Here is a 25,445-nt window from a genome sequence, read left to right on the forward strand (position 1 = left end):
AACTTATTTATTTAGTCTAACACTATTCTGGCTCACTCTCTGAGTTCTCAGCACTTTGTGTTCAAATTTCATATATTCACTCTCTGAGTTCTCGGCGCTCTTTACGCTCAAGTTTCACGTGTTCAACATATTCTTGCCAAACTGGAGTGACCATTAATGGTGAACTGTAAAATAAGCCAAATTTCCTTTTTTGTGTGACTGGGAGGCAGAACACAAATGTGTTGGTACAAAGTGGTGAAGCTGCTACAGTTGCACTGACATGAGTTCAGAGCTTGGCAAGGGCAGGGATGTGAGTAAAACTCTGTTTGTACCTCTCTGGTTCTGGTTCACAGAGGTCTGTGAGAACTTAGGTAGCTGGTGCACACATGGGACATCCTCAGAGAGCCCCCCAGAGAGTCACAGTTTGGCTTTGGAGTGCCATACTGCCAGGCTTTTGGAAGTTGTTATAGTGAGGCAAGCAAAGCGGCCTTACCTTAAAACAGGTAACTGCCGTTTATTTTTGAAGTTTATTTTTCTATGTTACAATCTGCAATGTTGAAATTATAAATGCTTTTTAGACATTTGATAGTTTCATTGTTCTTGAATGTTTATGCTGCTTGCAAAGGACTGGAAGGGTCCTCCTGGGAGTTGCTGAGTTCAGACTACTATTGGCATCATATAATTACCTGTTATAAGCCACCTTTTTTTGTTACTGTGTTTTTTCTAGACTCTCATTAGCCAAGACCAAAATACTTAAAAAACCCAAAACCAAACCCTTGAAAAAAAAATATTTTCAGCCTAAATTTATTCATAACAAGGTTTTTCTTGATTTTTAGAGTGTCAGGATTGTCCTTAGCTTAAACAGTCTTTTCCTCCTACTGTTTTCTTCCCTGTTCACAGATTGTTTTGCTGGGATAAACAAATCCACCTTAGGTTCCTGTTGCAGCATAGTTGTTCCATTCCCCTGTATACAAAAAGGAATTTCTCTACAGCCCTTTTATTTGAATTTGCCCTTTTTTTTTTTAAATGTGAATGAAGGAAACTGTATGCTAGTGGGAGAACCTCTAAGAAATCAGGAAATTAATTGAGACATAAAATTAATTAAGAAATACTTCTAATTTGCATCACACTAGCAGCTCAAATTCTTTAAACAGATGCAATGAGATCCTGCTTTTCCTCCTCCTGAGTTTAGATCTGCAGTTTCTGTTATTAGCAGAATCATGATCTTGTGTTCTGTATTATTGAATTTCATCCCATTTCTATTAATGCAGCCCATAAGGTTTAGCAGTTCTTTCTATGTAATATTCTTATCCTTTTCAGTCTTGACAGTACCTTCCAAGTTTGTGTCATCAGGAAATTTCATCAGCATGTTGCCTTGTGCCAGAATAATTAAAGAAAATGTGGAAAAAAAAAAAAATATCTGTCCCAAAACAGATCACAGAAAAGCTTCCCTTAAGCTTGTGCTTCCCTGTACAAGTCTTCTCCTTTAGGTTTTCTAACATCTTATCAAATACATACCTGCTGAAACAAAAAACCTGCTGGGGATTTTACAGAGCAATTTAACAGTCTTATTTATGTCAGTTGTCCCACTGAAGTCATTTGAGTAAAGCTTGCAGTATCCATTTTATAATCTCCATTCCTGGGTGAAAGAAATCTTTCTCTTCAAATGCAGCTCAGTCTGCTAGATGAAACAATTAGGCGGTAGTTAAAATGAAGTTGTGGATTTTTTTTAAGAAATTAAGTACTTTTGGGTGAGTTGTCACTGCAACTCACTTTCTAATATATACCTTTTGTTTATATATTTCTGTGTGAAAGTTCACGACTGATTTTGTACCGGAATTGGTGAAAACCTTTTGAAAAAAATCCACGATGTGTCAGCCCTACTGCGTTCTTAATAATTAAACTGCAAGGCTCTCAATAAGAAAAGAGCAAGAAATCAGATTTACACCTGAGCCCAGTGAGATAACCAGTGTGAACAGCATTATCCCCAGCAGAAAAGTGAAGCGATTCTGTAACAGGAGATGGAGTTGGGTAAACATCCCTCCATCATGTGACAATCGCTGTCCTCCCTGGCAGTGTCTCCAGAGAGCATCCCAGGGGGTCACAATTCAACAGCTAAAGTTAGAAATGGTTGAAGGCTGAGAGAAGCAAGGGCCAGCCTGCAGCTGCTGAGGTAGATTTGTGACTCCTGCACCACTCCTGCCGTGATACATGAGAATCAATTACTGGGAACCTTTCACGATGGTCAAAATGTGACATTAAATAATTGAGTATCACATCAAATCTTGTCTGCAATTAGTTATCTGGAAAAGTAATTATGCAACAAAATCAAGGAGCTGAAATTAGTGGTGTGAAGCACCCTGGTTATTCGAAGACTGTAGGAGAAGGTTTTTTTATGTATTTTTTTTTTCGTGTAACATGAAGTTGTAAGTACCTGAGTAATTCCTTGTTGAAATAAAAAACTAGTCTTGCTCAACTGTAATTCTTGTCATTAGCCATATCTGCAATCGAAGATGCATTCCACGTGAAACAGGTGTTAATGACTGAGTTTGTTTTGTCTAAAGTAAAAATTAGCTGTGGAAGAGAATGTCTTGCAAGTAGTATGTTTAAAATCAAACCTGTTTTCTTTAGGGAGGAAAACAGCCTAAATTTCGCTCTTTTTGTCTCTTACATTCTTAGTGTAAGTTGAATTGGAGGACGGATTTGAAATACTCTAATGGGCAAATTTGGTCTTTTTAAAATAGTGATATCAATGTAACAACATAGATGTGAAAGGTTAGAAAAGCCATTAAAATATAATTTACATTTGTAGAAGTAGTTAGCTTGTGTTAGTTAGCTCAAATATTCAAAACAAACAAGGAAAATACAATTAATCAAAACAGGGTATGTACCCAGTGTGACAGACTTAAGTTTAAACACTCACATGAATATTGTTTAACAGCTTATAAATACAGGGAAATGTTTACTTATGCAATCATGATAAACCTGATTATTTTTAAAATGGCTTCTAATAGTAACTGTTGTCATGTATATGCCAGAACTGATAGGAAAATTAATTCTAATTAGTAGACCTGTGTACAGAATTTGATCTCTATATGTGTAGTACTTGAAAATCTGAACTGATAAAGAGTAGTAGGCTTAGTCATGTTACTTAAGCTGGTCCCAAAATAGCACCTTCCTTTTTTGGTAGAGTTAGGTTTGCAGCTGTTGTCTCTATCTGTTGTCTCTGAAGAAAATTTTAACATTTAAGAGTTGCTGACGTCAATTTTTTTCTTTTTTTTACAGCTGATGTGGGCTTTGCCCCTGACAGAAGTTATTTGGTTCTAGCTCTGAGTTTGGAAGAAGTTGGTATATAGATTTTCCCCTAACTTTCAATTGATGTGTTTAGCTTTAGTTGGGAGTAATACTATCACTTAAACCATGTTGTCGTCTCAAGGAGTTTTGCTACATCCCTATGGAGTGCCCATGATTCTGCCGGCAGCACCATACTTCGCTGGACTTGTTCAGGTAATGCAAGGCCGCTTCCAACAAGCAACTTAACTCTAGTGCACTTAGAGCAATAATTGGAATTTTTATGGTTGAGAAAGCAAACACTTTTAATACAGGCAAAAGCTCTCATGTAGTCAGTGGGAAGACAGTAGGAAATCAAAAAGATGGATCACCCTAATCTGTGTATTGACATCTCTCATGGCTGAATAAATGGTGTAGTTGAGCTATATTTGCTTGTATTGATTTGTCTGCTGTTTAACATTCATGCCTTTGCTTCACGAGGTTGACCACAGGGCAGAGGATTTGCTATCCATTCCAGGTTTCTGAGGGAGTCAGCATTCCCACGGCAGGTCATAAGACAAAGTAACTTACCATGATGTGTTTAGGTTAAGTGTTTTAGCACAGCAAATAGGAATAGTGTTAAATGTGCATTAATTCATATGTTATGCGTCACACAGGGTTTGTGTTTTTGTGTGTGTAGAAAAATATCACCTGCACAGAATATTTATACACATCCCATTAGTTCTTTTGAACCCTCGAAGTGTAAGATCTTGCTGCAGGGCGAGAGTTCTGTGTTTTAGAAGTTAACTGGCAATTACTAGATTGTTGTTGTTGTGTTGTCTGCTTTTGATTTGGTTTTATTTTTATCAAAAGGTGGTGCTACTGAAGTTTCTGCTGTTGGACTTAGGATTTTTAATAGATTGTGTAGACGCTAATTAAGCAAAAAGTATCCTGTTGTTTACAGTATTGGAAGACATCAAGAAAGAATTCAAATAACATTTCCAAGCATTGACAAAATGAAAGGAAAGGTACCTTGTGACCGTAGGTAGATATTATGCATTAACAGGGTCAAGACGTGAGGACTTCTCTGTGCTGTGTCAATGAGTCAAATGAACTGTGAGGAAGAGGGAAATTTTCATTATGCTCCTCTACTCCAGCATTTTGCTGGCAGAGAGGGGCAATCGCAGCATGAAACAGGTGCTTTTCCATACAGGTCCCTTCAGTAATCAAAGACTGTGAGTTATGATCTTCACTTCAGGCTTGATATCAGACACATAGGTCTAAAATAGAAATATAGCATTGCACAGTGGCCATTATCAGCTATTGAAAAAGTGTGCCTTCTGAGGTGTGCAAGCTGGTGCTATTTTTTGTGCAGTGAGACATGGGAGCACTTCTGAACACATCAAGCAGGCCTTGATATCCATTAGAATTTGGGGGTGAAGGTCGGACGCTGGAGCTCAGTCAGCCCCTGTGCCATCCTGTCCAATAAATAATTACAAGCAAATCGTGCCTTTCACTCTATGCTGATTGATGTTGAAATTGCTTTTGAAAGTTCTCATAAGTTCCTGTTATAGATTAAGTGCCGGTGTAGGAAAAATAACTGCACCCAACTGAAATGGGTGAATGTAATCAGGTTTAATGGACTCGAGAGCTTGTTGGGAATTAAATAACTATTGATTTGTTGGAAAGTTGCTGTCATTACAAAATGCCACTCTGGACGCATTATCCAAGCAGATAGATTAGAAGAAAGGGCCCTTTGAAAATTGGGGATGCCTTATTTCAATCTTTTTCCTTTTCTTTCTTTCCTTAGAAAGATATATCCAGGCCTATTCTACTCCTTTAGCGTAGATCTAAAATAGTCAAGCAATAGGAACGGTTGAACAACAAAAAAAATAGGTATGTTTACAGGTACAGTTGGAAAGTGTTCTCAAGTCTCTTGTCTTCTCTCTCTCTAATGTCAAACCTGAAAATTGCATTTTAGAAAGAAAGCACATGTTTGAGTTATTGTCTTAGTGAGGGAATTACAGCATTAAATGGCTTGACCACTTCCCCCCCCACCAAGTTTTTAATTACATTGGCAGTAGCTCTGGTCAGCTTTTGACACCAGAATGCTTATTGTTTGTCTCTTAGAGTAAACCTAAGTATCCAAAATAAATAATGCAAAGGACACCTGATAGGCTTATTTATATCATCCTCTTCTGAGCAGTAATTACATAACATTCAGTACTTTAATGGCAGTTTTTGTTCAAAAAAATATGCCTTGATAAACTGATTATGCAAATGGGGTTTTTTCTGGGTTGCAGGTTGAGATCACAACCTTGAAGTATTTTTGAACATGAGGCAGTTTTAACATTTTATGGGCTTATAAGATTGCAGTTGACTTACTTGCATGGATTTCTACAGAAAATAGATGTATTTCTAATTAGGGATTCCCCATGATTTCCAATTGGTTATATTCCTAGATTGCATATGAAAACAGTGTAGAGTATTGCTTAGAGATTTGGGGGACTGCTTTGGGGTTTTGTTATGTTTTGTGTTGCATGATTGAGCAAGAGAGTGCTCAGATCTCTGCGGAGGAATGTTAATCTTCAGAGGTTCTACACCTTGAGGAGCTGCATATTATTTCCTTTAGTGCTGTGCATATGCAGCCTGTTCCAGCCTCTCCTCCTAAACTGATCAGTAAACTCTGTCATACATACTCTGTATGACATACTCTGTCATACATACATGCTTGCTTTTGTCACACTGGCTTGTTATGGACTCCTGGGATGTGTGAGCCCTGGGATGAACAAAAAAAGGGCAGATACCATGGGTACATCTCTGAAAACACCTTATTTGAGCAACCATATGCATTTTCCCAGTTGCATGTATTCTATTAAGAAGCTTTGTCTTCCTCTTACTGAGATCATATGTTTGAGTGAGATGGTGGAAAAGGAAATGCATGAGAGAAGGTCCAGGGCTACTGAAGTGTTCAACTATAACTTGCAAAAACTAACTTGCAAACTTAGTTTTATTTTCTGATAAGTAAATATACCCTAAAAAAACCTTATTAGAATGATGGTGCTATTATTGCCTATGATGTATTAACACATTTTTAAATGAGAAAATGTTCTTTTCCTCTTCCTTGCTTCTCCTGGGTGAAACTGTAGGAGTAAAAAAAAAAAAATCACATGAAAGTACAAATGATGCATAAATAGCATGATGCCTCACGTGGGTGGGGAGATGTTTTCTGCCTTGGCACAGAGGATGTCCTGGTGGCTTCCTGGGCTGTCACAGGACCCGAACGGGCACTGCAGTGCAGCCCCTGTGTGTGCTGTGGGCAACGAGGCCTCCGCTGGGGCAAAACTATCCTGCTGTTTGTCCTGGCAAGGGAGGTAAAAAAAATGTCATCCAGGATTAAGTGTCAATCCAGTGAAAGACTTCTTATCCTGCCCTTGGTTCCCATCCCAGTTCTGTCATTTGATTCCCAAGGGGGAGCCCGTATGTCCGGATGAGCGGGGAAGTCACTGGGGTGTCCATGGAAAAGGTCCATGTGCACTGGCCAGGGTGTGGGAGCACAGCCCTGCTGCCAGGAGGAGTGGCTGTGTGCTCCTCCACCATCTCAGGGTAAACCTGGAACCAAGGGCCATTTATTTATCATTAAAATTACAAAGTGCAGCATCGAAAAAACTGTCTCGCAATTCATCGAATATTGTGTTTTGTTAAATAATAACTTAAAGGTCTCCACATCTTTCATGGCTCTGAGGGGTTCAGGTATATAAAATCTTTGTAATTGCTCTGGTTACTTGGAATGTTAGGTTTATGATAAAATATTTTAAAAATGCACGAGCAATATATAACACTAATAATGGATGCTAAATTATTTATTACATGGCTGGTTTGGGTGGTTCAATTTCCATTTAGCAGAGAAAAAGCAGTTCATAGGCATTATTATAAAAATTATTAAAGCTGAAGTTTATTAGACCTTTTGGTAAACTGGGAAGTTCTAAATAGACAGACACTTCTATTTAACACAGAATGTGCTACTTAAATATAAAGATGATAAAGATGGGATTATATTTGAATATGGTCAGTAATTTTTAAAGTATACTTTTATTTTAACATAGTGACCAGAAAGGCTCTAAGAGTTTTAAAGCTTTAATATTTTTATTGTTAAAGATTTCAACCAGCTAAGCTAAAATCTTTTCATTTGCTTCTTTATCTATGTGGTGGTGAAGGGGAGGGTGGAGAAAAAAGCAGGAAATAGAAAGCTATCGAGGTAACTATTTCAATAAACAGGGAATTTCTGTGCTTTTAAATACATCATTCTTAAGTTTAAATCATTCTTAAGATATTTATATTTTTTTCTGTGCATCTGATTTTCCGTAACTGGTTAACTAGTGTGTTGAACTGACAACTGGAAATGTGGTAATCTGGAGACAGCTCCATTTTATTTTAGGGCTGAGAGAATTGCCTAAAATATGCTGTGAAAAGTAGTGGTGCAAACTTATCACGGTGCCATCACTGTACCCATTTGGAAAATCCTTGGTTTGCTGCTGTGTTGGGAAGTGCTAGCAGGGAGTGCACGCAGAATATTTGCAGATGCTGCTGTGTGAGGCTACCTGCAAAAATCACACTTGCTTTCTGGCAATCCAGTCTTGGAAAATGCCATGGATTTGTTGTGGCACCTTGCATGAGAAAGCTTTTGTAATTTAGTAGGTTTTATTTGAATAATGCATTTGAAATAGCAGTGATGAGAGGTTTTAATTTTTCCTTCCCGTGTTGCCTGAAGTGGTGTATAGTTGTTTCTGTTGGGTTTAGATTATGATCTAGTGGAATGCAGTGTGTAATTTCTGTTTACATTGGCTGAATTGCCTCTTTGAAGTGCAGTAAGTAGATGATTTACCTTAGATGCAGATTTATTCTGGCTTGATTGTGTTGTTCTGTCTTTGCAAGTGATAAGGGTCTCTTATTACTGGTACTGTACTCCCCGTGCTTTGTGAGTGGAGGTTGAATATGTTTTACTACTGCAATCACTTTTCATCTGAATGTGTATCTTGTTTTGGTTTTGAGGGAGTATATGTAACATTTCTTTTCTGCCTGAGACTTGCTAAGTGTTTTCTCCCTTCTGTATCAGAAGAGCCTTTAACAGACGTAAAGTGGTGGTATTAGTGATGAATGTAGTCTGTGTTACTTTGATAAATGAAGATTTTTGTAAGCAATGTTTAAATCTCTGGAAATCACGGAATCATAGAATTGTTTCTTGGAAAAGAGCTTTAAGATCATCAAGTCTGACTCTTAACCCAGCACTGCCAAGTCCACCATTAATTCATGTCCTTAAGTGCCACATCTATGCTTAATTTTTAATTTACCCTTTTTAAATACCTCCAGGGATGATGACTCAACTGTTTCCCTGGGCAGCCTCTTCCAGTGCCTGACAACCCTTTCCTAATATCCAATTTGAATCTCCCTTGGTGCAGCTTGAGGCCATTTCCTCTTGTCTTGTTACTCTAGAGCAGAGTCTGACCCCCACCTGGCTCCATCCTCCTCTCAGGGGTTTCTAGAGAGAGGGAAGGTCTGGCCTTAGCCTCCTTTTCTCCAGGTGGAGCCCCCCCCCAGCTGCTCCTCATCACACTTGTGCTCCAGACCTTTCCCCAGCTCCCTTGCCCTTCTCTGGACACGACCCAGCCCCTCAATGTCTTTCTTGTCATGAGGGGCCCAAAGCTGCTCCCAGGACTGAAGGTGCCTCAGCAGTGCCCAGCACAGGGGACAGTCACTGCCCTGGTCCTGTGGCCACACTCTTTCTGATCCAAGCCAGGTGCCATTGGCCTCTTGCCCCCCTGGGCACACCTTGGGCTTGTGTTCAGCCACTGCCACCAGCGCCCCCAAGTCCTTTCACTGCAGCCACTCTGCCCCAGCCTGGAGCTGCAGGGGGTGGTTGTGACCCAACCCAGCACTTGACCTCATACAGTGGCCTCGACCCACTGATCCAGCCTGTCCAGATCCCTCTGCAGAGCCTTCCTGCCCTCCAGCAGGTGGACATTCCCACCCTACTCAGTGTTGTCCGCAGACTTACTGCGGGTGCACTCGATCCCCTTGTCCAGATCATGGGTAACGATGTCAGAGCTCAGCCCAGTACTGAGCCCTGGGGAATTCCACCTGGGAGCATCCCCAGCTGGATGGAGCTCCAGGCACCACCCCCCTCTGGGCCCACCCATCCAGCCAGTTTGTTACCCGGTGAAGAGCACACCCATCCAAGCTGTGAGCATCCAGTTCCTCCAGGGGAATGCTGTGGGAAACTGTGTCCAAGGCTTTTCTAAAGTCTAGGCAGAGATCCACAACCTTGCCCTCGTCCATTAAGGAACTCACCCAGGGTCAGTCACGTAGGACATGTCTTTCTTAACCCAGTGTTGGCTGGGCCTGACTGCTTCACTGTCCTGCGTGTGCCTCAGGATGGCACTCCAGATGATCTGTTCCATACCACTGCACATTTAATTGTTTTTCCTTCTGAGACATGGATCAAGCGGTGGAGCCAAGATGCCACACTGGTGAAACCTGTCACCTGATCGAGAGGCTGCAGACAGCTTCAAACTATTTGGTTATTGATGCTGCGAGAGTTTTTCTTTTAACCTGCCTTTGTTTCTTGCCAATAAGTGCAGAGATATCATAAAATACCCGGTGAGTGAACCTGCAGGACCGAGAGGGAGGGGCAATGACATGGAATGTCTTTCCCACTGAGCAAAAAGTCAATTTTAGTAAGAAGGATAGCCTATCTAAATCGTTTTAGTTCACCTAAGAAACAAGGGGCTATTGTGGCCTCCCATCTAATTTTGTCTCACTAGCCTTTGTTTCAGAAATCAGAGGGTGACATAATTTGGATGAGTCAGGCAACACTGCATTACCTCTTGTTCTGTCAGCTGGGTCAATGTTGTCTTAGAGTCAGGGCTTTTTTTTTTTTCTTTCTGAGTTCAGCAAAAAAAAGGCAAAAGATTTCATCTGCCACCCAACAGACAGAATTTTTTCCTTTTTCACTTTTGCATGTAATACCAGTATTAGTGAATTCCAGAAATGATGATCTATAATTATGGTCAATACTTTGTGTATTGGAGAATACACTTCAGTGGAGTGTTTTAGTATGGGAAGAACTGGGTAACTTTTTGACTGCAGCTTTTGCAGAGGTTTTTAAGTGGAATAAATACAAGGTTATTCGAATTTGTATGAACACAGTAATTTCCATCGATAAAATAGCCTTCATTAGGGTAAATTCTATTTATTTGTTCATCCTGTAAATAAGAGAAAGCCTTTAAGATCTGGATTCTCTGTAAAAGCAGATTGTTTTATTTGACTTCCCCAGCTAGAAGCCAGCGAGCTGATAGGACTGTTTCCAAGGATCTGGAATTTCAGCTGATTTTTTTTCTTTTCTGACTCACGCATAATCATCAGTAATAAAAGTTCTGATGGCCAGATTATGACAGGAGATACAACTTTGAAGTTCTTTTGCTTTCAGTGGAATGATTCACAACTGATATAAAAATATGCTTGTACATCTAAATATAGAACAATCATTTTAATGGAGTTGGCTTGAATATTTCACCTATTTACCCTCTGAAAAATTATCCTGTGTTGCATGAGCTAACATTAGAAACCCAGTTAAAATACATCTTTAGGCCTGTCTGCTTGCTTGCTTTTTTTAACTGAGGTGTGCAGGTAACTGTTTGCTCAGACCTGGTTTCAAAGAGGGTGTTGTAAAAACATATCAAAATGTCTGTTTCAGTAGATCAGGGTGTGGAAAAAAATATAATGAGGACCTCATAATTTCAGGTATAAATACTTTCACTGAAAGAGTTGGGTTTGAACTGCATTTGAACTGCACTGGTGCTACCTAAGAGTGATGGAACCACACCTGCCAACCAGGTATCACAGCTGGTTTAAATTTATGAGCATCCAAAGGGTTCACAGATAATTTGAAAAAATTGGGTGTATTTTTACATGTAGTGACAGATCATGAACCCTGTAAATAGATAATGGGAAATCGGTCCAGGTAAATTTTAGGTGTCAGAGTTTCTAATTGTGTTCCACAAGATTCAGGTTATTGTAGATTAGGGTAAATTCTGATATCCTGGTTCCTTTTCTTTCTCTAGTGGCCAGAGTTCCATGAATTAGATGGCTTGGAGGATGACTTAATCTTCAATTTGGATGAGTTTATTAAATCAGTAAAGAATGTAGTTTTTTTTTTAATCTACGTACTGTTTTGTTGCTGATCGAGCTGAGAAGAAAGAAAAAGTCTCTTGCCTGTATATTCAAGACTCAGAAAGGTTCCTAGCCTGCCTTTTAAGATTTTATATGAGACCTTGAATTAAATAAAACATGGCACATTTCAATGAAATGTTATTCAGACTTTATTGGAAAATATCCTTCTGTAAAAGCAACTTATTCCTTATTAAGGTAAAGCTAAAAGTACTCAAAGCAGTGAACTGATCTGAACTATGCTGATTTTTTTATTGATTTTTTTTTAATTCTGAGAGATTAAAAGTATGATGAGGTGCTTTATTATCCCAAGGCTTTTTCATCTTATAGAGCTGGAAACACACTTTTGTTATGTCTCTGCCCTTTGCAATATTATTTCAAAAGCATGTACTGCCCTCCTGTAATAATGCTAATTAGTAGCATTTAAAAATCGTGGAGGAGAAAATGGTAGGTTGTTACTATATTGGTTTACTATGATAGATGTTTATGGCACCTTGTTTTCTTTATACCATTTTAATATATAGCAAATTCAGTCAAATTCATCTCCAGCCATCTTAGACATTTAAGCTTCAAAACATCCACCCTAGGCAACAATGTGGCTGCCAAAATGCAAATACATGGGTTTCTCTGAGAGTTACCAGCAACTGTGCAGGTACACATCAGCTGTCTTTATTTTCCCTGACAGTGGGACTGAATATAAGCATGTTTCAAACACTCTGAGAACAAATCATGTTGACATTTGAAACCCAAACAGAGGGGAAAAAAAGGGAATTTTGAAACATTTTACTTCCATTCTCGAGAAAATCTTAGAACTGTATTAAATCACAACCTAAGCATGGGTGAGTATTCCAGAGAGAGTAATAGCAAGTTTAAAAAAAATCCACCATCAGGCTTTTTAAAAGCTATAACCATGTAGTTGGTTAAAAGCAAGAAAGATGACATTTAGCTGAGAGATAAAAGGTGACTGGAGGTGAGGGAAAGCAGGTTCTTCCTGCATTTGTGAATGATCCTGTAGGTAATAATACAGAGTGAGTCATTCTTCATTTCCCCACTAGCCTCAGAGTGATGCTGACTTCAGTGAATTAGCAAACCTGAGAAGTCCTTCCTCACTCCCCAGGGATGACTTTTCCCTGGCAGTGCAGCTCAGGGAATTGGGCTGAGCTCGGGGAATTGGGCTGAGCTCGGGGAATTGGGCTGAGCTCGGGGAATTGGGCTCAGCTCGGGGAATTGGGCTGAGCTCAGGGAATTGGGCTGAGCTCAGGGAATTGGGCTCAGCTCGGGGAATTGGGCTGAGCTCGGGGAATTGGGCTGAGCTCGGGGAATTGGGCTGAGCTCGGGGAATTGGGCTGAGCTCGGGGAATTGGGCTGAGCTCGGGGAATTGGGCTCAGCTCGGGGAATTGGGCTGAGCTCGGGGAATTGGGCTCAGCTCAGGGAATTGGGCTCAGCTCAGGGAATTGGGCTCAGCTCAGCTGGATGCTGAACCAGGCGCAGAAAACGGGACCTGCCTCAGATTTCTGAAAGAGAGTGTGAAGGTGTTTATGCTCTATGCAAAATGGTTCCTTATTCTCTAAGTGTTGGATATTTTTATGTGCACAGGGTTTGGGTTTATTTTATCTTTGTGAAAGTGGGTTTGGTGTTTGACCAGCTTTTCACTATCTTTTTATTTGTTCTCTAAAGTATTAGATCTTACCTATGCAAAAAAAGATATTAGAGGTACATTTTTAATATTTTGAGAAATACAGAACAGCCTGTTTTTAAGAAAATAAGCTCACTTTTGCTGGATTTTCTTTCTCTTTGACTTGGAATTGTTCTGAAAAACATTCTTTTAAAAATTTTATTCAAATAAATTTGATCTTGCTAACATCTGAGGTAGAAAGAAAAAGTAAACCTCTACAATTGTATTTCAATGCCCTGTTAGAATGAAAATACTTTCACTTCAAAGCATAAATACTGTTTAGAGCTATTAGAAGAACAGGATGGAAGAGGATGCTGACTGTATAGAAAGTAGAAAATTCAAATTCTTAAGAAAGTCATGAGGATCATTAACAGAATTTTAAAAGTTTGATTCTATACAGGCTGGGCCATACTTGAGAAGGTCTAATCCTCAGAATCTGAAATAATTTGTATTTTCTTATGCTTTTGTAGCATCTAATTCCTACGAAGGGGTTTAGAAGTCGGTGGTACCTGGGGACTGTCCTGTATTGGAAAGCTGTCTCTGCAGGTCCGTGCTGCAGAGCGTGGGTTCACTGCTTCATCTTCCTTCCAGGGAATGTTCCTTCCAGAAGTGCAGCAATCTCTTCTACCTTGTCCTGAGATGGAACAAGGAGAATGAACAATCTAACGTGTTCTGTTGTGACAAGTCACGCAAGAGCCTGTTCTGAGTTGAACACGGAAAGCAGCACAAGCTTTCCTTTCACTGAGGGAAATTAAATGCAATTGGAGCACTCCTTCTGGAACAGAGGAAGAAATTACACTTTTAATTATTACTTTTTTTAAAATCTTGTATCCAGGCATCAGACTGTACCTTTTTTTTTTCCCCCTCCTCTCTTTTTTGGCCTTATAGTGTTTAAAACCAGGAAAAAGAGAACTTGAAATCTTGTAACTCTCTTAACCTGTATGTGACCAACTCTTAAAAATCCACCTTCCATGTTGGCTTTGTCTTCTCTTTCCATTTAAAACATAAATCTCCCTATCACCTTTTAAGGATTTAAGGCTAACCTAGAACGCATCAGCTGGGGTTAGGCCCAGTTCTTAGAAGACCAGCCAGTCTTTCGCAAATTGCTCTTCCTACTCAATTCCCCCATCAACTCCATTCTGATGATTCCCTTTCATTTTAGTAAATTGTGCAGTTGCAGAAATCACTCGCCGTAGTTCTGTGTTTGTTTATTCATTCAGAATCTTAACTATAAAATGGAGGCAAGTACTGTGTGAAAGGACTTAGTTCTGAACACTTCTTAAGGTTACCTGAAACTGTTAATGGCTCCAAGAAATTTTTCAGAACTGATTGTCCTGTAGGAAAAGGAAACAGATGGATTGGTTTCATTATAGCACCGGTCAGTGTGTGCTGGGAAACTGCCTTCCCTGGCTCCTGGGGTGACTTATTTTGGAGACAGGAGTTGTTAAAGCCCACTCGAGCCTTTTGAACGCTGCTGGTACAGGAAATGAAATCCATCCGTCGCGGGATCCTCCAAGTCCCATTTTTAGGTGACACACTGTGGTGGATTGGAGGGAGTAGATGGTCTTTTTACTGCAGAAGTGAATGGTTTCGTTTTTATGCCTTCCTCCGTGAAGGAACAGTTAAAATCAGGCACAGGGAAGTGTAACAGATGTTCATACACATTTCCCATCTGAAAATGCCTTCCGCTGGCCAAGATGATTGTTAGGCACAATTAAGCCCAGTATATACATCCTGTACCGTAAGCCAAGTTTCCTGAGTGTGTTCCCAACAGGGAAGCACAGGTTTGGAAAGAAGGAAGTTTATATGAACTTTCATCTGCAGTAGATTTTTGAGAGTCACTGTGTAAAAGACACAGGAGACCTGAGTGACAGCTCAGCCTGTGCCCCATGCACTGCTCTGTGTCTTTAAGGCACAGCTATGCTATATACAACTATATCTTTAAGAGACACTTTCAATCCATGAGCAAATTTCCTATGCATTTCAGAGATGCTAATGCTTGAAATCTGATTTTTGAGAGGCATTTGGTGTAATGTTGCCAACTGACTTAAAAAGCTCGTGATATTATGCCTTGTAATGTTCCACATTCTGTGTAATTGTCACTGTAATCAGCTTTATGATGGCAACTCTTCATGATGACTACAGGGATATATTTTTTTGCATATTATGTTTGAAATGTGAGGTACTTTTTGATTTCAGAGGCATACTGATAGTGAAGGGAGGAAGGCACTGCAGGCTTTTGAAATCATGGATAAAATGTTTATGCAGAGAGTGGAATTTGTCATTTCCAGTGATGTGATAGCATCTACTGTTGAAAAAGATGCTGAGAACCAAATGCTCTTATATTTTGTGATTTGTATTGTAACTGAACACATTATAGTTGGCCATTCTGGGAAAGCGTGCTTTCCTGGCAGAAAATTGCAGTGATTTGACTATTTTTGTTGTATCAGAATATTACACAGGCTCTGTGAAAGTGTGTTGACCTAAAAATGTCAGTGGGTATTTCATATCAGTCTTCTTTTGCCTTGTTTTTTTTTTTTTTTTTTTTTTCTGGGATGGGGAGGGGGGGGACACAGAAATGCAAGACAGACCTTGCTTTTCTGTTGTCTAATGCCTGTCTTTTAATAATGTAAAAAGCTCTGTGCCAGGTCTGTAAACAGTCTGTAAGTTCTGGGCAGTCAATAAGTCTTCTCACTGAAATGTGCAAGAGAATTGTAAACCAAACCTGTTTGTTATTCGTCTTGTTTTCCTTTAATAAGACACAAACCTGCAAATATTGCTTTCCTATTTTTCTCTGGCCTTAGCTCTCCATGTAGTGTCTTTAACTTCCTCTTCAGCTGGATATAAATTTAATTTAGTATCTCACATTATTTTTACGCTTGTCAGAAAGAGGGTGAAACCTGTCCTGAGTCTCACGTGCAGACGACGGGACACAGTTCCCTGTATTTCATAAGGCAAAAAAACGGGACTGTTCTTTTTTTTTTTTCTAGAAAACATGCTTTGTTCCTGTGACAGAAAATCTCTTAAATACCTTTGTTAGTCCTCTGGAGGTGATGGACTTCTGAGGAGTGCCTAGAACCTTGCTTGAGAGCTTATGGCCTTTATATGTGCCTCGAAATTATTTTGAGTGTTAACTCATGTGATGGCAATGTGTCTATTTCTGGTGCTTGTCCCCAAGAAGCATTTTCTTGTTTAAATGTCTGTGAAATGTGATTTTTATATGCTGTTCTGTGGTCATCTTGAAGTTGGTATCTTCCTGGTTTAAGGTATCTGACTGCAAAATTTTCATTTGCATTATTTGTTGGTTTATACAGAACCAGACTAATTTTGTTTTTAATAAAAGCCTTTGTCCAACATAATAATAACAAAAGGTTAAGAAATGTAGTTTTATTCTCTAGGTTCCAATAAGAAATGGACAATCAAGAAGGGAAGAGGTAGTCTTGTCATTCTCAGAAACTTATTTAGCATGGGAGAGATTATTTCAAAATATTAATAAATATGTAGCATTTGCTTCTGGATAGGCAGGATGAGAATTTCTGTTTTACATTTTCAGTTTGTTAGTTGAATATTTTGTAGAGATTTTCATCCACTGAGTTCAAGAAGTCAGGATGAGGTACCTGAAACACTTAAAAGTAGTTTTGGGTCAGAGCCAGACTATGTACTTATTTAAGCCCTTATTTCATAGTTTTATTTGCTTCTTTCTGAGTCCTTCTTTTCTGACATAGCAAGTAATCTTTCCAGTGTCCCATTTTTTTGATACCATTCTGAAAACTGTTTTTCTAATACACAGTTTTTACTGTTGGTATTTTATGTACCTCTGCTGCTTCTCTCACCGCGTTGCTTTAGAAACGTTTTCTTTTGTTATGTGATTTAGAACAGTTCTCTGTTACTTAACAGCATAACCTTTTGGAATTTTATTAATTAAAATGACCTTCTTGTCACCATTCATCCATTACTTTGCCAAAAAAAAAAAATCTATGATATGGCCTCCAGATCACAGCAATAGGTGGTGAGCTGGGAATCAGACACCTTCCCAAACAGATCCAAGACGTATTTTTAGGGAACACTGCAAACTAGCAAGCACTTAAAGTCTTTGTGGAATTATTTCTTGAGAACGATGCCTGTTCCCTCCTGAGGTGGCTCTGAAATGTACTCTCTAAATGACTAAAGCTAAAGAATTAACTTGTGGATATACTGTACCCTGATACCGTTGACGATATTTGTTACATTTACCACTTTGTTCTTCTGTATGTGTGCATAACTCTGCTTAAGCTGTGTGTTTCCTTGGAGGGGAAGATAAAAGTTATAAATTAAGTAAAATTTATTGGTTTTGTTTGTTAAATAAGTTGTGATTCAAGAATAAGGTCAAGCACTCAGTGTTAATTACACTCCATGCCTTGTTGGGAAAAAACAATGTACATACTTTGTGGCTGTGGTTAATAGTTTTTGTGCTCTAACAGGACAGGAGACTTTGATTATATATTACCCACTGCAGAAATAGAAAAAACAAATTGAATATGATATGATATGTTTCTTTTTCTCTCTCTGTCTCAGGACAGAACATTTTTGTTAAAAATTGATTGCACACTTTAACAAAAGGCATTTATCTAATGTAACAAAACCTAGATTTTTGGCGATTTTTTTGTGGTTTTGGTTTTTATTTTATTTTTATTTCCATATTAATAAGTGAGTGTATACATTCATACAAGAAAATTTTCTTGCTGTGAAGAGCAATTTCCAATTCACAGACTCTGAGATGTTCAAGCCAGGAAGGATCATTATGATAATTCAGCCTGTCCTCTTGAAAGTACATGCTACAGAATTTCTCTCGGAGGCTGGCTCAAAGCAGACCTTTTGGAAGATATTTAATCTTGGGTGTTTAAAACAAGTAATTTTGGTTGCTTCAGTTTCCCTTCTACCCTATGAACTGTGTGTGTGTTTAATTCCCCTTGCATTTTGGACACTGCAGGACTCTATTTCTCCTTATTTCTGCTTCTGGCCGCTGGTTCCTGCTGTGTTTTGTGTTCCTAAGACTGAAAATGCAAAACACCCTCAAAAAAAAAAGAAGCTGTTGGAGTGTGCCACCTCCTAAAAGAGATGTGTGTCATAGGCATGGAGGAAAATAGGGAAGCAAGAAACCTTGTGGAATCCCATAATCTACTTCTCTGCCTGAAAGCAGGATCAGTTTTGCCTGTATCAGTCCTGGCAGACGTTTGTTGGGCCCGTTCTTAAGATCTTGAACCTCAGGGACTCTCTAACCTCTTCAGGCATTTTACACTTGCACTGGAGGGGTTTCTTTTCCCCAGAGTCCGAGTTAAAAATATTTTATTTTGTCATTTAACCTCCCACTGTTGCTTCATGCAGAGTGGGCATGGGGAATGCACTATTTCCACCCTTTCCATAGCGGACCATTTTCTGCTTAAAGATAGTGATGTCAACCTCAGCCTTCTCTTGTTGTGGTAGTGCAATCCTCATTGCTTCAGTCTTCCCTTCTGGAGTTGTGAGACAGTATGGATAAGACTTCTGGAAGTGCAGAATTTAGGTTTGTAATTTCTTTCCTTGAGAAGAACATAGCATAAGGTATGAAGCAAAACTTTCCTTCGGATACCTGAAATTGGAGTAGGTGATAATAAAATTTTGCTAGTAGACACAGATGTACAACGGGGAGGAGAAGTGAGAGTTAACAGTAAGTCATGAGACACAGAGCACTGTGAAGGATGAGTTTATTTTGCTGTTATTAAAAATTTCATTTCAGGATAATCCCTCTGAGATTTAACACGTTATTTTAGGAAAAGCTTCCTAGAGCAGCAGTAAACAAGACACAGTACAGTAGGTTCAAGCGATTCATAAATGTTTGGATTTTTTTAAACATCCCATTTATTGAGTCTATTTCTGATACAGTGCTGAAAGAAACAGCAATCATGTTGCCTGTGTGTTTGCAAAGAGTGACATTTGTAAAGTAATCTATTTAAATAATCAGCACTCCGAGGCCTTGTCTGCCGTTTTTGGCTGTCAAATTTTGTGAAGTAGGAGGAAAACCATTTAAAGCACAGGCTAGTTCTTAACTGAGTTTTGCATATCCCTCCTTCATCAGCAGCTCAGCTGAGGCTTAATTTTGAGGTGCTGCTGTATGTGTGGCAGTATCAGTTTCTGGGCATGGCTTTGGCAAAGCCCTGACAGGGCATCCTGTGCCTCTGGATGTCCAAAAGCAGGAGCATCCCATCCTTCCACCTGGATATGTTTATTACCATTTGTTTGACAATGCCCCAATCCCCATTAATACAGGAATGGGGTGAAGAAACCTCACTGTACTTTATGGCCTTTACATTAATGTGGGACTTGTTTAACTCTTGCAGTGCACAAGGGTGGCTTTTTGCTCTAATATGTTGTGTCACAGTCACGGTTTGAGGGGACACCATTACAGAAATCACAGCAGAAAGCCACAGACTATTTATATACAAGAAAACCGTGATGTTTTCTATAACCTCAGCACAGCGGGTAGTGATCTTGATATGTTATTGGTAGGGATAACTGATTACACTAAAGGCAAAACAGTGAACAAAATGCACTTGGGCCACCCTTGTGTTACCTGACCTTAATTTTCCCTCAGTAATCATCACTGTACTGTAGGGAATTACTGTCTTATATGTGTCTTTTCTCCTTTTTTAAATTTGTTATCAGAAGATAACTGGCAAAATATACTGTATAAATACATATCTTCTTCAGTTCTTTTAAAGCCAGAGTCTTCTGAAGTCACATGTTACAAATTTGTGATTAATCCATATTTCATTTGGCAGCCTCCAGTAGAGAAGGCATTTTGACATGTGTTTAGCAACACTCCTGTTCAAGAAGGCACTGAAATTACAGTAGAGCACATACTGAAGTGCCTTTCTGGACTGGGATCCTAGTACTCACATTTTCTCAAGTTCTCTCCTAGTGTTAATATTGATGATGGGATCTGAAACTCTGAGGTTCAGATCAAGAACAGTCTGTGATCAGGAAAAGGCAGATAAGCGGTCATGGAAAAGCAGAGAGATGAAGGAACACAGAGAAGTAAAGCAAAATAAATGAGCCTTAGCAAAGTGGGATTTATTTACCACTCTTTATTTGTATCACCGTGTATAAAGTGTCTCAGAAAAGCCCTCCTATGTACCACATTTCTGGTTTAAGGAATCTTTTTGCCCTGGAAGAAAACCTCTTGTTTTTTTCCCTTAGTTCTTCACAGGAGTGTTGATGTGCTGAGGTGTGTGCAGCAGAAATAAACCTGTTAGAAAATGAGGGTTAGTGAGGGATGGAAGTGTGGTGGAACCTCACAGCCCTTCTTGGAGGCCTCCAGATGACCATTGCCTTGTCTTGTTCTTGTAGAATTTACTGTGTCATTTCAGAGAAGAATGAGAGCTTTGTCACCTCTTACCATCCCTGGGGAGAGCTTGGGAAGGGTCACATGTGGCAAGAAATGTATAAAGATGAAAGAGTGCCTTTTGACTCGCTCCCAGACACAAAACACAGATACAAGAGCATCTGTTAAAGAAACATTTGAAGAGTTTATGTATAATTTTCCATTTATTTCATAGAAGAATAGAGGGGACTGTAACAATAAGGCTATGGTTTATTCTTCTTCAGGTTCGTAATGATAAATAAGGTGATAGTGAATTAAAACTCTTATCATATTAATGACCTTAAGATAAAAGAGGGGAGGTTTGGATTAGATATTAGGAAGACATTATTTACAATGAGGATGTGAGGCCCTGGCACAGGTTGGCAAAAAACACTGTGGACTCCTCATCCCTGGAAGTGTTCAAGGCCAGACTGGAGGGGGCTCTGAGTGAGTGAGTGGTGTCCCTGCCCATGGCAGGTGAGTTGGAATGAGATGAATTTTAAGGTCCCTTCCAACCCAAACCGTTCTGTGATTCCATCAATATAATTTTCCTGCTGTTTCTTTTTTCCACTGTGATTTACCATTCCCTCTCTGCTCTGGTTTATGCATCAATGGCTGCATAAATAGGAAGTGATCCTTGTAATGTGGACAAAATCATGAGTATAAGGCTGGAAACTCCTTTTAGTTTGCTTAATATGTTTTGTATTTTATCTCAAGCATATGTGTAAGGATACATGTGTATTTAATGATATGAGGAAAATTTCTGTCTGGACTATGTGAGGAGAAATCTGTTTCTCTTGTAGCCTAACGTGGATCGTGTATTTTCATTTCATGAAACTTCTCACAGCTCATTTCATTCTTTCAGGAACAGATTTTGAGGTAGTCACATATATTATAAAATTAAAATGCAATAATGATGTTCTTTGGGAGACTTGTGAAAAGGACAGGTGTACTTTTAGATACTCTGGATGCTGGGAATGCAACACTGGGTTTTCTTAAGCTTGTGGTGTCTAGATTATGAGCTATTTCGTATGAGCATTTCTGTGAAATGTCAATATCTGCTTTTAAAGATAATAAAATACTTGAAGATTATACTGGAATTTCCCAGTAAGGTAGAGTATACAATATTTTTAACACTAGAAAAGGTTTGGTAGGTGCTTAAAAATTACCATTACCAAAATTCTCTTCATTTCAGTTGGTGTAGACATGTTCCTTTGTTCACTTGCTCTGTTTATTATCACCAGGATGTGCTTAAATCACACTCTGTACTCAGTGAAGCTTTGCTGAAGAATGTCAGTCAATAGTTGCAAAGCTGTCAAACACTTTTCTGTAAGTTGAATTTACACAAGCACTTCAAGAAGAAATTAATGAAGTCTTGTTTCACTGCACGTGTGTAGCCATGTTTAATAAACTTTTAGGGATCTGAAGTACTTTCTGTGCAGTTGCATTTGTTTCTGGATTACAAAATTTATAAAAGCCTCACCGGCAGAATGAGGGGAATTGCAATTCACAATTTTTTGTGGCAAACATTGACTTTAGGTCAGTGATATGTGAATTTACTCGCTTATTTATTATGGCAGTGATAGATTATTCTCACTTCTACTTAAATTTGACAAGCTGCGCAGTGCTAAACCCTGCTAAAATGGTGCAAAGACCCAATTACATAAACTACAAAGGCATGCAAGAGTAAGCAAAGAAAAAACATATAAAAGGATTAAAGATCAAAAATAGAATGATTCCAGTGAAACTGCATTAGGAGACATCAGGCAGGAAAACATGAAAGAATTAGAGTATGAAGAACAAAGCTTTAAAAAGCTTCTGAAAACTGACAAACATATTTCTAAAATTATTTCTGTTAACTCTTTCTAATGGACTGAAAATCATTTCATGGGAAAGCACATATTTTTCTGTGTTGTAATGAACTAAACACTCGAATCGTATTTTTCATGTGTTTTGTTTAGGGAGTTTGGGTTTCTTCTGCAGAGCAGGGGGGGCTGGTTTTAACCAAGGATTTTAAAAACAAGTTGCGTTTTTAATTTTAAATAAAACGCTATTGAAGATTTATGAAGAATTGCAGGGTGGATTTCCCCTAATATATTCTTACACCATGCAAACCCTCCTAGTCATTCTGTGGCTTTAAAAACCACCTTTGTAGCTAATCCTGATTTCCTCACACAGCCACGTGGTGCTGCACTGTTTCTAGAGGGGCGACAAAATTGTGGCACAATCAGGAATGAACGTGGCATTTGGACCTTATTTTTCCTCATACAAATGACTGTTGTGTAGAATTCATTTTCTTTGCACAGGGAACTGGGAGAATGGGATAAATGAAAAACAGCCCTTACAGGAATAAGAGCTAATTCATTGCAATTCCCCCACATTCCTTGGAAGAACTAGATAAAGTATGGAGTGCTATAGTATTGCTAAAAGGATTTCTGTATTTCCCACATACAGGGTTTCTGCTGAAGTTAAGAGAACCAGTTTAGTTACTAATACAGGTCCCCATCACAGCAGCTCCTGATTGTCTTTTAGCATCTAAATGAAAATTGTAAAAGGGCTTTGTTTAGGTCAGTCTTTAAAACACTACACAACTTGTGCATAAATCACTATTTGTTGTGTATTTGTGGTCAGCACAGAACCTCGGTTCCTGCAGCAGTTCATCTGAACTTATTACTCAGGTTTCCATTTCCACGTCCTGGACTAATTTGGGAATGGGTGTGAGTTGTGATTTTTATTCTAATTTTTATTTTTTTTTTTTTGGTGGAAGCATTGCCTACTGGTTGAGGGTCTGTGGAGACAGTCCCTGTCTCTTCTCTGGGGTTGTTCTCCATGTAGCTATTGCAGTACAGTTGAAGCCTGGGAGGGATACAAAGCAAGACAGATGGTTTCCCACAGACTTCCCCTCCAGCTCTTTCATCTTTCATCTAACTATTAATTCATCTGTTTGGATGGATACATTCACGCATGGAACCAAGATGAATAATAATGAGATTTTTAATAACTCCCTACATTTGCATTCCTTGTAACTCTTTACATGGTTCTAGCTGATTAAAATGAATCATTTACATAATTAACATATGGTTATAGTGTTGGCTTTAATATGCTGATTATCTCAGTACTTTTGTCTAGAGTCAATTGGATTCAAACTGTAACAATTGTTTGAAGTGAGAATAGTTTATTCCTGTGAGGGTTGGTGAATATTTGCCATGGGGCCTGATTAGAAATAGCACAACTGTCCAAGAAATTCTTTAATGTAAAGCATGTATTAAAAAATAAAAAAAATGTCATCTACATCTGCTGTGTTCAGGTCAGGCCTTAGAAATAGCTTTCTGTGCTTAAGACTTTTGCCATTAGTTCCTTGGTGAGATACTAACACAGTACCAGGCACAGCACTGAGAATTAATCAAGATAACAAGTACAGTTCTAATTTTTCCTAATTTTTCAAGACTTTCTTGAAAAGGTTTAGAGATACTAACACTTATTGTTTATTTATTTATTGATTTATTTTAAAATTACATTGCGGTAGAATTGTGAATTACCATTTTTTTGTTACACGAAATGAGTTTCAGTGTTTTTCTGTTCTTAGGGTTAAAAGAGGACTAGCTATCATATTTGTTATTTCGCTTGTTTTCTCCCAGTATGTATTTGTAGTCACACTGAATTTTAAGAGTTGGTAGAATATTTTCCAATCTTGCTATCACCCTTGGTGGTGTGTTCAGCTTCCTAATGCACAGGCTTCTGGAAGAGAGAAAAGAATTGTCAGCTTTTGTGGTTAGGTAACTAACACTTGTGTCAATGGATGCTTTTTGAATGTTCATGAATATTTGAAGCAAATTTGTGTTAATTGCACTACTGTTGTCCACAATTAGTCTGTGGTAGACATGATTAATTGTAAAGAGCCCTGACATTTATGCATAAAAGGCTTGAGGTCAAACAGAAATGGAGAAAAATGGTTGCTGCAGCATTGGCAGATGGAATGCTAATGCATTTTGACTCGTACTGAGAATAATGATATTTCTACATCAATAGCAAATAATTGTTTTAGAACTGTGGAATATTCTTCTCCTTCCCTTTGCTTTTCTTCCTCTGTTTAACTTCCTTCCATCCCACCCCAGGATGCCACAGTCACCAGTTATTTTTACAGTGTAGCCTTTAATTGGCTTGAATACTGTGTTGTGAGATGCTTTACTGGAAACCTGCACCACAGTGTTAGCTGGGAAAGGCCTCTATTGATTTACTTTTCTGAGGAAAAGTGTGATGGAAAAATGTTCTGGGGAGAGTTATGCACTTTGAAGGAAATCTCTTGAATCTGTGTTGGTATATATGCTATAAAAAATGAACTTCCCATGTTCCTGGGACATTACTAACATGTTTATCATGGTGAGCAGTAAATAATTAAGCAGATAGAATCTCAGTGTTGTAATCTATATCTCAATAGCCCGACAGTCCATTTTCTCTGTGTCATGACCAGTTTAGGAGTGTGACCCATAACTGTTTGGGTCCTTTTTCACCACGACAAACACGGTGTGACACTTAGACCAGTGCCCTGCAGTGCTCCCAGTGGGTGGAACTGGAGGACCACAGGGTTCCTCAAGCATTGCTGGTCCTAAACCCCGGAACCTGTTGAAAGTCAAGAGCCCTTGATGTATCTTCCTTCTTGGAAAGCTGGCATGTGACTGTACCCTCACATCCCCCCTGGGGCTGGTTGTGTACCCGGGGAGTACAACAGTCAATAAATGTGTGTTCACTGGGGCAGAGGAGGTTTCTTGGAGCTCCTCAGCGTTTGGGAGGTGACTGATAAGTTGCTTTTGTTAAAAGTGACATTAATCTGTCTAATTCTTTAGAAGCTATCGATGGGCTCATTAGTCCAGGGAAATTCTGCGGGTTTAGATCCTGAGTGAGCAGAAAGGCTGAAG

The 25,445-nt window shown here is 39.0% G+C and overlaps 1 protein-coding gene across 33 annotated transcripts in view; it reads left to right on the forward strand.

Annotated features, from left to right (window-relative positions):
- The window catches only part of RBFOX1 (RNA binding fox-1 homolog 1), a 1,156,483-nt gene that overhangs the window by 912,054 nt on the left and 218,984 nt on the right, over positions 1-25,445 (forward strand). For 3 of the 33 annotated variants that reach the window (XM_027750845.2, XM_027750844.2, XM_039389544.1), the window contains exons 1-2: positions 335-482; positions 3,265-3,486. The exons of 28 other annotated variants lie outside the window; for them this stretch is intronic. In XM_027750845.2, the coding sequence (XP_027606646.1) occupies positions 3,400-3,486 (87 nt within the window). In that variant the 5' untranslated portion in view covers positions 335-482; positions 3,265-3,399. Of the gene's footprint in view, positions 1-334; positions 483-3,264; positions 3,487-25,445 lie in introns of those variants that run through there. 2 more of the 33 variants (XM_039389538.1, XM_039389539.1) reach the window with 1 other exon arrangement.

Source organism: Pipra filicauda, unplaced genomic scaffold (assembly GCF_003945595.2).
Source record: "Pipra filicauda isolate LSUMZ 115617 unplaced genomic scaffold, ASM394559v2 scaffold73_size2923735_pilon, whole genome shotgun sequence".
Taxonomy (NCBI): domain Eukaryota; kingdom Metazoa; phylum Chordata; class Aves; order Passeriformes; family Pipridae; genus Pipra; species Pipra filicauda.